Source organism: Capsicum annuum, chromosome 9, assembly GCF_002878395.1.
Source record: "Capsicum annuum cultivar UCD-10X-F1 chromosome 9, UCD10Xv1.1, whole genome shotgun sequence".
In the NCBI taxonomy this organism is placed as follows: domain Eukaryota; kingdom Viridiplantae; phylum Streptophyta; class Magnoliopsida; order Solanales; family Solanaceae; genus Capsicum; species Capsicum annuum.
Genome location: NC_061119.1, coordinates 8,860,866 through 8,874,416, shown reverse-complemented (window position 1 = coordinate 8,874,416; position 13,551 = coordinate 8,860,866). Strand labels below are relative to the sequence as shown.

At 28.5% G+C, this 13,551-nt stretch overlaps 1 protein-coding gene across 3 annotated transcripts; it reads left to right on the top strand.

The window, feature by feature from the left end:
- The first annotated feature begins 7,921 nt into the window (after positions 1 to 7,921).
- LOC107842231 (putative serine/threonine-protein kinase) lies at positions 7,922 to 11,506 on the top strand. Of its 3 annotated transcripts, none has more exons than XM_047396064.1 (6): positions 7,922 to 8,125; positions 8,887 to 9,002; positions 9,357 to 9,573; positions 10,196 to 10,262; positions 10,368 to 10,518; positions 10,835 to 11,506. In XM_047396064.1, the coding sequence occupies exons 1-6, from the start codon at positions 8,050 to 8,052 to the stop codon at positions 11,183 to 11,185; spliced, it is 978 nt and encodes a 325-aa protein (XP_047252020.1). In that variant the 5' UTR covers positions 7,922 to 8,049; the 3' UTR covers positions 11,186 to 11,506. The 3 variants fall into 3 exon arrangements, with proteins under 3 accessions (XP_047252020.1, XP_016541467.1, XP_016541468.1); XM_016685981.2 differs by having other exon boundaries at positions 10,022 to 10,262; XM_016685982.2 differs by having other exon boundaries at positions 7,923 to 8,125; positions 10,025 to 10,262.
- Positions 11,507 to 13,551: the final 2,045 nt, after the last annotated feature.

The window sequence follows — 13,551 nt, the reverse complement described above, 5'->3', positions numbered from 1 at the left end:
GGTGGGTAATAGGACCCCCGTAAAGTTCAGTATGCTCAACTGAAAATCCGATCAAAATTCAGGTATTTTCATGAGTATTATCCCTTCTTTCATGACAATTTCAATACATTTCATGTTAGTGTGGAGTAATAAAGACTTTGTTGGGAGCGCTGCCATCTTAATGAGCCCTGCAACGCGCGATCCAGATTAGTTGGGGCTCCAATGCGAGCACCGAACACCGGATAAAAAAAAAAAAAGACAAGCATGTACCAAGGATATAATAACATAATTAAAAATTTTCATTCATAATTAGAGTCTCGAGTTTAAGTTGTTAGAAAGAATATAATTTCTTGGTGGAAAGTGGCGTTTAATTTTATAATGGTCACTCTACTTAACACAACAAACAAATCTAAAGACTTTGTTACGATCGAGTTCACATGAATTCAATAAATTTTGTCATTTTTTTGTATACAAATGTTAAAAATCTAAATATTAATAAAACTCTATGAATATATCTGACTATAACCCGCTTATTGTTATAACATAAACTTCAAATACTGAATTCACTTTCATAAGATTCAAATTAATTTTAAAGACTTCATTACGAGTTCACGTGAATTCTCTGTATACACTGATGTTAAACAATCTAAATATTAGTAAAACTTTATGAATATATCTGACTATAACTTGTTTATTGTTATAACATAAACTTTAAATATTGATCTAGTGAATTTTAAGAAAAGATATATGCACGTGCGTTGCAATTTCTCAAGATTGGACCAGTCCTCCATGGTCAGCCTCCTAAGATTTAATTTCCACATTTGGAATTCTAAATTCCATATTACAAAATTCCAAAATATATTAATTAGCTAATTAGCTATTGAAAAATCTAAACATATTTACAGGTAACGTAGGGACTTAGCTACAAGGTTCGTCATCAGAAAATCACACCGTATATATAAAGTTATAATTTTTTTTTTGTTGTGAGTATATATTAGATGTTAAACTTTTGTTAAATGAGATGGATATAATCAAATATTTTTATAATTATATATTGTTTGTCTAAATTACTTTGGACTTATATACCAAAAAGTATACTATGAAATAATATAAAAAATTACTTCCAAGGAAAAGTTAGGAAAAGTTAACAGTTATAATAAAATGTTATTATAGGAAATGAAACGAGTTATAAATGTTAGAATTATTTCACTTAATAGTTTTTATTCTTTTATTTTGAAAATTAAAAAAAATTAATTCTTATGAGTCTCTTTTCTCCTCACACTTCTCTTGTATTACTAGTTTAGGTGTACCTCACTTTAATGATTTCAAACGTTACACTAAATAGAAAATGTGTTTTAATAATAAAGATGAATACAATAATTAAATTCAACATCTTTTGAATATGTAAAGATGGAGAATTTATTTAATTATACCTAGCCTTTACCGAAAAATTCTTAAAGCCGATCGACGTTCATCTATCACCTGTAAACTGCAACAAAATAATACGATAATAGAGACATCAAAAGATACAATTAAATCTAATCTTTAGATAAAAAAATTCTCAAAGCATCTGACACTCATCTACCACCTGTCAACTATAACAAAATAACACGATAATAGAGATATCAAAATAATATAACTATACCTAATCTTTACACAAAAAAAGTTCTCAAATCAGAGATATCAAAGCAATACAATTAAACTTAACCTTTACCTAAAAAAAATTCTTCAAAGTCGACCAACATTTATCTACCACTTGCAAACTACAACAAAACAATACAATACAATAAAAGAGATGTCAAAATAATATAATTAAATTTAAACTTTACACACAAAAATTCTTCAAAGCCGATCGATATTCAGCTACGATCTATAAACTACCACAAAATAATAAACTAACAGAGATATTAAGACAATATATAATTAAACCTAATTTTTACCTAAAAAATATTCTCAAAGCTGACTAACATTCATCTACTACCTGAATTAAAATAAAATAATACGATAATAAAGACATCAAAATAATATAATTAAACCTCATATTTATATATGAAATCCCTCAAAGTCAACCGACATTCATCTGTGACCTGTAAACTACAACAAAACAATAATGATCACAAAATTTTGATTTTGATGAAAATAATTCTTGCTTAAGCGAAAATTTTGACTCTAAAAATGACATGAATGAAAATAAAGAAGATATATATATATATATATATATATATATATACACATTGAATTCTATTATGTTTACAAAAACAGTGAAGAAGTTGAAAGTTACAAAATTAAGCATCCACTAAGTAAATTAATGAGCATCAATCATGTTCTCTCAATAAGTAAATTTATTTCTTCTCTAGTATATTTTTCCTATAAGTAAATTAATTTATTCTCTAGTTTAATATGCATCTCAATATTTATAGAAGTATTTTCTTAATAGAGTACTATTATCAATGCTACCATGATATTGTCCAAAAGAATGATCTAGGTTCAATTTATAAAGGCACGCCTTTATTACCGGTAATGACAAAATAGAATTTTCGTAATCATAAATCTAACCTATTCTATATATAGAATAATGAAAATTTTCTACAATATACTACTGTATCTTACGTTTTCTCATAGTATTAGGAAGAACAAAATTGGTCAATTATTGGCCCATTTTCCTCGTGAAGTTATTTAGGAGTATTTTTTTAATTCATCGGCATAAAGAAAAATAGTAATTGATTTTTATTTCATATATTTTAATAGTCATATATATTTTAAGAGTTTAATTGATATAATAAAAAAATAATTAAGTAATAAATTAAATAAAATAGTGAAAAGATGATTTTGTCTAAAGGAGAGTTTTTTTAATGAAGGACAAAAAGTTCAAATCACTTTTCTAATAGGCTTCACACTTCTAATATACTAGTTTAGGTGTACGCACCTTGCGCGTATACATCACTTTAATGAGTTCAAATATTACATTAAATAGGATATTTATTTCAATAATAAAGATAAATAGAATAACTAAATTTAATATCTTTTGCGTATGTAAATATGGAGAATTTATTTATTAAACCTAATCTTTACCAAAAATATTTTTAAAAGTCGATCGACATTCAATCTAATCTTTACACACAAAAATTTTCTCAAAGTCATCCGACATTCATCTACCACATGTAAACAATAACAAAATAATACGATAATAGAGATATCAAAATAATACAACTAAACCTAATCTTTACATAAAAAAATTCCTCAAAGTCGATCGATATTCATCTACAAACTGTAATATACCACGAAATAATAAATTAATAGAGATATTATGATAATACAATTAAACCTAATCTTTACCTAAAAAAAATTTTCAAAGTCGTCTCACATTCATCTAACATCTATAAATTAAAATAAAACAATAAGATAATAAAGATATCAAAACAATACAATTAAACCTAACTTTTACACAAGAAAATTTTCAAAGCCTACCGACATTCATCTACGTCCTGTAAACTATAAAAAAAACATAATAATAATCACAAAGATTCAATTTTGATCAACTAATTTAATTTTGAATGAAAACAAAGAAAAGATATATGTGCACACATGCTGAATACCACAATAAATTGACAAGGAAAAGTATCTAACTATAAAATGGTGATGATGATTGCTTCAACGTTGATGTTACTAATTTGCTTCAATGGGTGTTGAATAATAATAAAGTGAAAGTTTACATCAATGAAAATAAGAACACATTGGATACAAAGAATGCATGTCTGCATATATAGAGTTCAAATTATCTTCTACAACTAATTTTTTAATTTATAATTTTAATTTTTAAAAATTAAAAATAATTAAAACTTGCCTTTAATGGGAAGATTGAAGATTAAAAGTTGGCTCACAAAGAAGGAACTAATCAATTATCAAAGGAAATAATTGTAAGAAAATAAAAAAGGAAAAAAAATGGCTCATGCTGCTATTACCCCTTGAAATTAGCTGGTCGTGTAAAAATTCCACTTTCTGTGCATATTATAGAAAGAAAAATCAATATTTATAGAAATAATTTTCTTAATAGAGTCCTATTTTAGAGGAGTATTTTTTTAATTATACAGTAAAAAGAAAAATATTAATTATTTCTTCTACTATATAATTTAGGATTCTCATATATTTTAGGAAGTCTAGTAGAAAGAAAAATATTAATTAATTCTCCTACCATATATTTTAGATGTCTCATATATTTTAGGAAGTCTAGTTAATATAATAAAAAATAATTAAATAATAAATTAAAAAATAGTAAAAAAACAGTTTTGTCTAAAGAAGAGTCTTTTAATGAAGTGTAAAAAGTTCAAATCACTTTTCTAAAGATTTTCACACTTTTAATATACTAGTTTAGGTGTACGCATCCCGCGCGTGTATATTACGTTATTGAGTTCAAACATTACACGAAATAAGATATTTGTTTAAATAATAAAGATGAATACAATAATTAAATTCAACATCTTTTGGAGAATTTATTTAATTAAACCTAACCTTTACCAAAAAATTTGTTAAGCCGATCGACATTCATCTACCACCTGTAAACTATAACAAAATAATACGATAATAGAGATATAAAAATAATAAAACTAAATTTAACCTCTTCGCAAAAATATTCTTAAAACAAAGAAATAAATACAATACAATTAAACTTAACCTTTATTTAAAAAAAATTCTTAAAGTCGACTAACATTGATCTACCACCTGTAAATTCATCTACGACCTGTAAACTACTATAAAATAATATAATAGTGATTACAAAGCTTTAATTTTGATAAAAATAATTCTTGTCTGAGCAAAGAAATTGACCCTAAAGAATGACTTGAATGAAAACAAAGAAGATATATATATTCACACACACGTTGAATTCTATTATATTGGCAAAAACAGTGAAAAAGTTGAGGGTTAAAAAATATTCAGCATCCACCAATCTAGACATGTAATTGAATCAAGTTAGATGAGTATCAATCATATTTTTTCAATAAGTAAATCGGTTTCTTCTCTAGTTTAACGTGCATCGCAGTATTTATAGAAGTATTTCCTTAATAGAGTCTTATTTTAGAAGTATTTTTCTATCCTATTTTATGAGTATTTTTCTAATTGATCAGTATAAAGAAAAATATTAATTGATTCTCCTTTCATATATTTTAGGAGTCTCATATATTTTATAAGTATAGTTCATAAAAAAATAATTAAATAATAAATTGAAGAAAATAATGAAAAAACAGTTTTGTCTAAAAAAAGTATTTTAATAAAGAACAAAAAGTTTAAATCACCTAAGGGTGTTCACACTTTTAATATATATATATATATATATATATATATATATATTATAGATATAAATTATAGATATAAAACACATATAATGTCTTCATTGATTAGGAAAAGAACTTTTTTCCTGTTTTATATTGAATTATATATTATTTGACTTTATTGATTGCAACAATTTACATTTTTATCAATTTGAAATCACTTCCAAACCAATATTAATATTGTAATATTTTATTTCTGTAATACTTAAAATGTCCAATCATATGTTTATTCTGATACTATTTACGTAAAATAACACAAGAATATTCATTTGATCAAAACTTTGAAACATGTATAATAATTCAATTTATTAATATCACTTTGATTAATGTTATTTTATATACATACCCAACGGCGTGCAACAAAATCTAAATATATCTTCGCCAACTGGGATTACAATTATAGATTTGCTTGCGTAATTAACTTTGAATTATATCTTATCTTTCTAATTGATTTTTTCTTTTAATTAAAAAAATAATAATGTGCCTGCTGATTTCTCTAATTATAGGACTAATTTACTTGAGAATTGAGATCATTAATTATTTAATGATTTGCTGCCAGGAAGACTAGAAGAAAGCCCTCCACTCCTAATTAATTGCCGCCATTAATAAAAATAAATACTCCCTCCGTCCTATTTTACTTGTACCAATTTAACACGACTCATTAATTAAGAAAAATAATTAGTAACATGGTCAGTTTAGCATAATACCCCTATTAAATGATGTTTACATTTAGATTTGAAGAAAAAGTAATTAATGCAAAGGGTAAAACATGAAAAAAAATTTGTCTCTTTTTGATTTGTAAAAAATGACAAGTAAAATGAGAAATCAAATTAGAAAATTTGAGACAAGTAAAATGAGATGGAGGGAGTATTTCTTAATATTTGTCATTTAGATGAAATCAATGCATAATTAATTTTTTGTTTTAATTTTTATTCTTAGTAGTAATAAATATGGAGAGATATTAATATAGTGCAAGAAAGAAAAATATTAAATAAAGATGAATAATAAATAAAAATAATTTAGTTAAAATTACTTTCCAGTTAATACAATTTTCAAGGTATATGCAACTTAGAAAGATGACAACTAAATAAGAACTAGAGTAATTTGTATACACAAAATTATATCACTGATCTACCTAATTAATACTGAAAAAAAAATCTACCTAATTAATAAAGGTTTCGTATTAGGTTTAGGGGTGAACATGATGTCGTATATAGCGAATTACCATATCGAAGAGAAATTTTTAATACCGTAGTTTTCTTATTATGGTATATGGTATTCGATATTTATCGATATTTATAAATAACATACAGAAATACCGAATATCATACCGAAGTATATAGTTATATAAATAACTTACATACATGTACATATCTCTCTCTCTCTCTCTCTCTCTCTCTCTCTCTCTATATATATATATATATATATATATATATATATATATATATGTATATGTATATATGTATGTATATATACATACATAAAATATAATATAAACAAATATACTATTTGGTATTAGTATAAAAATGTTTAGAGATTGTAACGTTCGTTATTCTATCTTGATTGTAAAGTTTTTTTTTGTGTAATTGACTAACAAAAAGAGTTGTTTGTACTTCTTTTTGAATATTTCAACATGTGTAATATGTATTTACGATACAGTTGAGACGTGCTTTTGAAATATTGAAGTAATAATACTCTAGTATAGGAGTATATATCGTCGAAGTTGAATAAATTATGATTACCGATTACCATACCGCAAAATACCGAAACCAAACATCAAAATACTAAACCGTACCGAATTAATATGATATGATAATGATATAACACTTTTAAAAATCAAATATCAAAATTACCGAATCAAAATTTCAAGTACTATACTATACCATATCATATCATGGCCGTCCCTAAATTAGGTCAATGCTCTTTGAATATTATCTACCTATATTTCAAGTAATTATGTATGGAGTAATAAATACTCCTTCAGTGAATATATTGAGGATACAAAACATAATAAAAATGTCCAAAATTTTGCAACTCAAGTTATTACTAGCTCTAGTAATGTTGAAATATTCTTTATAAAATATTCTTCTATTATTCAAAGTCTATCATTTTAGAAAGAAGAATTACAGAGTACAATATACTGGAGTACTGTAGTATTTATAAGTCTTGTCTTTTGAAAAAAAATTTGAATCAGAATGATAAATATTTCTTCATTTTAAAGATTCATTATCATGAATAATTTTCATCCCTTTTTGGGATATTATCTGAAAAAAAATACACCAAATCACTCACCAAAATTTTAAAAATAACTTTAATTTTTATTCAATCAAAATTAATGCCAATTTCCAAATATCTCAAACTTGAAAACAAGAAATCCTATTTTCAAATTTCAAAATCTTATTATTAAATCACTACTTAATTAAAATTCTTAAATTAGAAACCGGATACTAACTAGCTTTTTTACAAAATATTTTATTCTTAATTTAATCTAATCTCAATATTTAATATTGCATATATCACATCAAAAATCAACCCCCAAAAAGAAAGTCTTGTCAAGAGTCAAAATATATGGGCAATTCCTCAGGTATATAAGCAAATTTAAACCCCCTCCTAATCCTTCTTGCTTTTCACATTCTCTCTCCACTAATATTATAAAGTAATTTTTTATTTTAAAACTCTTGGTTAAAAACCAATAATTGCAAAATCCAATTTCAAGATAGACAGTGTAATTTTCAAGAAAATCATGAAGTTTTCTTTTCCATTTCTCAAGTGTTTTAGTTCATCAGCTGATACTTTGGATGGCAACCAAATTCCATATGGTAAATTTCTCAAACATCCCTTTTTGCTCTTACTTTTATTTTTACGTAATTCGAAGTTCGTTAGTAGTATTTTTCGAATGTAACATGATAACTTGGACCTCCTTGTGGTATATTTGATTGCTAGGATTGCTCTTACTTTTATTTTATGTTATTCGAGTCTTGTTAGTAGCGTGTTTCTCGAATGTAACATGATGACTTGAACCTCCTTTGTGGTATATTTGATTTCTACGAACATCAGGTGAACGACTTTGATAAAGACAGTATTTGATGTGTTGATCTCTTTATGAATCTTCCAGGAGTTTATAGGATTTCGAGATTTTTGCTCTTAGATAAAAATCTCTTTTTTCTTTACGTGATTCGAGGATGGTTACTAGCGTATTTTTTCGAATGTAGGATGATGACTTGGGCCTCTTTGTGATATATTTGATTGCTAGGAACATCCGGCAACGGCATTGATAAAAGCAGTATTTTAGTGCCTCGACATAAAGAGTTTTATGGGATTTCGAAATTTTTGTTCTTACTTAAAAATCTGTATATTTGAAGGTTGTTAGTGGCGTATTTTTCAAATTTCTTGAATGTAGAACGATTTGACTTCCTTGCGATATATTTGATTGCTAAAAATGTGGGACAACGGCTTTGATAAGGACAGTATTTGATATCATGATCTCTTGATGAATATCCCAAGAGTTTATAGAATTTCGAGATTTTTGCTCTTACTTAAAAAATCTCTTTTTTTATTATGTTTTATTCAACTTTTACAGATGGACAAATATCTCAGAATTTTATGGTCTACTCTTACAATTATTTGAAAGCTGCCACTCAAGGATTCAAAGCTTCCAATAAGATTGGTGAGGGAGGTTTTGGTTCTGTTTACAAGGTGAATTTTTTTAATTTTTTATTGTACATTATTTTGAGTTGATTTCAAGAAAATAGAAAAAAGGGATGTGGGGAAGGGGAGCCTTGGAGTAACCGGTAAAATTGTTGTCATGTGATTTGGAGGTCACAGGTTCAAACCGTGTAAAGTGTAAACAACCTCTTGCAGAAATGCAAGGTAAGGCGACGTACGGTAAAAGCTTGTAGTTTGACCCTTCTTCGGACCCGTGTGTACCGGAAGCTTTAGTGCACCGGGTTGCCCTTTTTAGAGAAAAGGTATGTGGGGTGTTTTTTTTTTCTTTTTTGTTTTTACTGTGACTTGACTGTTTTTATGTATTTTGTGGATTTTCTTGAAAAGGGTAAGCTGCAAGATGGAAACTTTATGGCTGTAAAAGTTTTATCAGTGGAATTGGAATCAATGAGAGGGGAAAGGGAATTTGTATCAGAAATAGCTGCATTGTCTTATATCAAACATGAAAACCTTGTCAACCTCAAAGGATGCTGTGTTGATGAAGCACATAGACTTTTAGTCTATGATTACATGGAAAACAAGAGTCTTGCTCTAACATTTTTAGGTAACTTCCTTGTTTTTATTGCGCTTGTTTTAGCTGATCTCCGACTTGTTTGAGATTGATGTATAAGTTGTTGTTGTTTGCACTTTGTTTTGGACTGAGGCGTAGTTGTTGTTGTTGTTTGCACTTGTTTAGCGATCCCCGACTTGTTTGGAACTGAGGCTTAGTTTTTGTTGTTTGCATTTGTTTTAGCCGACTGCCGGCTTGTTTGGGACTGAGTCATGGTTGTTGTTATTTGCACTTGGTTTAGATGACCACCGACTTGTTTGGGACTGAGGCGTAGTTGTCGTTGTTTGTACTTGTTTTAACCGACCCTGACTTTTTTAGGCCGAGGCTTTAGCCGACCCTCACTTGTTTTGGAGTAAGGCATAGTTGTTATTATTTTGCCTTGTTTTCACTTATAAAGAGTTGTATGTTTACTTGAGGTTGTCTGATTGATTGGTGTAACTAGCAGGCGGAGAGCAAAACAGAAGTAAATTTACTTGGACACTTAGGAAAGAAGTTTCGATAGGAATAGCGAAGGGGCTTTCGTATCTTCATGAAGAAGTGACTCCACATGTTGTGCATAGGGATATTAAAGCCAGCAACATACTCCTTGATGAGAAATTTATACCAAAAATTGCAGATTTCGGTTTGGCTAGGCTGTTTTCGGAGAACATGTCCCACATTAGCACTCGAGTTGCTGGAACATTGTAAGTCACATTAGTTAAATGTTCATTTGAAATTCGAAAAATTCATGTTTGTCAACTCCTCTAGTCTTTGTTGCTGAATCTCTTCAACTCATCTTATGCCTAAAGAGGCTATCTTTCTCCAGAATACGCCATCAGTGGACACCTAACGCGCAAATCAGATGTTTATAGCTTTGGAGTCGTGTTACTAGAAATAGTCAGCGGTTCACCAGTAGTTGCATTCGACATTACTCGCGGAGAGCATTTCCTTGTCAACAAGGTACATATATAGATGCTTATCTGAAATTTACCTCTATTTGGGAATCTGAAATAACCTCTAGCAGAAATGCAAGGTAAGACTGCGTACAATAGACCTTTGTGGTCCGGCCCTTTACCGGACTCGGCACATAGCGGAAGCTTAGTGCACTGGGCTGTCCTTTATGTACTATTATCAGTGATTGACTTGTAACAATCTAAAAATAAACAAGTGGGAACCATGATTTTGGCATTTTAAAGCTAATCCTGCTAGTATTACTTTGTTGGCTTGACATGACATGAGAGTTGTCAACTTGTGTTGGTGTTTATTGTTCTTTTAGGCATGGGAAATGTACAATGCTGACCAACTATTAGAGCTAGTGGACCCTGTTTTGGATAGAGAACTTTTGAATGACGACGAAGCTGTCAGATTCTTGAAGGTTGGCCTCCTCTGCGTGCAAGAGAGCGCTAGCCTCCGCCCCAAAATGTCAATGGTTATCAAGATGTTGAGCCGCGATGGCGCGATAATAGTAGACGAAATGAAGATTTCTCAGCCAGGAATTGTTGCTGATCTAAGGGATGTTAAAATAGGAAGAAAACACTCTACACAAAGCTTTTTCTCTAAAGCTTCTACGAGTATGAGCCCCGGTAGCCCCTTGCAAATAGGTAAAAGGAGAAAAAGTAATAGCTAGAAATTAGTCGAGGTATATACAAACTGATTCAGACATTACGGTTAGTCGAAAAAAAGAAAAAAAAAAAAAAGAATGTACTTGCACAAAGAGTGTGTTGTGCACACACAGACACATTTGCACTAAGTTTGCTCACTTTTTTTTTTTGTTGTTAGATCAGTTGTATATCAATAGCAGCTAGGTCTTTGATTTTTCTATTTTTATTTTTTGGGAATATTTGGTTCCATTTGATGTAGCTACCTTAATAATATTGTGTTGTTTTTAGAACTTTTTGGAAAAGATTTTTCAATGATTCAGTTGGCATACAGAGTATTTTTTTGTAAATATTGTTCATTATGTATTCACATCATTAGAAGAGATCAATAGCTATTTGATAAATTTCAGAAATAGCAATATTTTGAGGCCTAATTATCAAATATAGCGATATGACCAAATGTATCTGTTATGAACGGACAGGAATAAGCAATACCACAAACGAAAGAAAATAAGAACACACAGATTTTACGTGGGAGGGAAAAACCACGGGCAGAGAAGGAGGAAATTTATTATAATGGAGAAGAGTACAATGATGAGACGGAAGTTTCAATGACGTATATAAAACCATCCAAAAACAACCCACTAAATCGCACTTATATAATACGTGCGTACAAATAAATCCTAAGCCCAAAAACATACATGTCCATACCCCAAAAAAATCTCAAACATGGGTTGCACCGCAAACTTTTCAGGATCGGATCAACAAAATTCGGATCACAAACTCTAACAGTATCAACAATTTTTGAAATTCGGTTTGTAATATAATACGTAACAAATACAAAGTGAAGTGTTGTATCAGAGGAAACTGTTGTGTCAATGATACAAGGTGAATTTAAGAAACTCTTACTATGTTTGATATTTTTTCAAACTCTTGCTATATTTGATAAATATAGTGTATAAGTTTGCATGATTAGATAATTATCTCCGTATAAATAACAATATCATAAGGCATTATTAGAATGGAATCAATTAATCTAGATTCAATCATTATTATAGCAAAAATTTATTTGCACTCTATATTTTTACATAAATCATAACTAATTTAACATGATTGAGTCATTGAAAATAAAATGAAATGAAAATTTGTATGAGGTAATAAGGCATTTTTGTTGTCAAGAGAACTACAAAAAACAAAGAAAAATAAAGTGAGGAGAGATAAATGACATTGCTTATTATGAAGGGGACATTAATCAAGTAAACCACTACTTAATTATTGATATGGTTGACAAATAATCAATTAATGATATGATATGAATTTTGAAATGAAAAAGACATCTCAAAATCAAAAGTGACTTGTGGCAGCTAACACAATAATGTCAATAAAATTTATTTAGAATGATTATCTTTTTAGCCGTCTATATATATATATATATATATATATATATTTTTTTTTTTTTTTTTTTTGGGGGTAGATGTGGGGTTTTTTTTTTATTTTTTTTTTTTTTTTTTTGGGGGGAAGGTGGGGGGTTGATTCCCCACCAATATATATAGTATGTTTAGGTCAGTGTTCATAATTTATTTTCAACGGACGAATCATAAATATAAAAAAAGGTCTAATTTTTTTGTACTCAATATTTACACTAATTTAATACGTATAAGTGACATATATATTTGTATATTCTTTTATTATTAAACCATAATTCATTAACATGTATTCTCACCTTATTTTAACTCTTAAGGGAAAAGATTTTGGTATCACTAGATAGTTTCTTGAAGATATTATAGTTTATTTGTTTAATATTTATATTTGTATTTAGATCTATCTAAGAGGTGGAAATGAAAGAAAAAAAAAGAACAACATAACTGAAAAACAGGTCATTTTGTTTTTATTCACTTTAGAAAAATAAAAATATATATAATACTCTTCATAATTGCCAAAGAGCCCCTCCATTTGAAACAAAATGACCGAAAAACTCTACTTTGTATGTTTTTTCCTTTGTCTTCTTATGCACACGTCTCTTTTTGTTTTTTAGATTCTTTGAACAAAAGCAATTAAAGATCCATCAACTACTAACAATTACAGTTGGGTACATAGGATCAAATGTAGAGTAGCGTTTTCTTGGCAGAGTTTTAGACGACAAGAGACTTTAGGACTGTTGAGGCTTTTGAGTGTAACGAATCAAAGTCGAAGACAGATCAAGAAAGCTTGCTTGTCAAGTCGGTAGGTGAAAGGCTGAAGGATGAGATGTGCACAATAGATCATGCATTTATCGTGTGAGATAGAGTCCTATTATCCTTGACAATTTTTTTTACATGATATAAATTCAAATTACATCGGACATTCAAGAAGGCCACAAACACGCCTCGTTTCCACATTGAATCAAGAACAAGAT

Coding starts and splice junctions, on each gene's coding strand:
- LOC107842231 (XM_016685981.2), top strand. CDS start 8,050: ATGAAGTTTTCTTTTCCATTTCTCAAGTGTTTTAGTTCATCAGCTGAT. Junction 9,003..9,356: donor GTTTTGGTTCTGTTTACAAG/GTGAATTTTTTT, acceptor TTTCTTGAAAAG/GGTAAGCTGCAAGATGGAAA. Junction 10,519..10,834: donor AGCATTTCCTTGTCAACAAG/GTACATATATAG, acceptor TTGTTCTTTTAG/GCATGGGAAATGTACAATGC.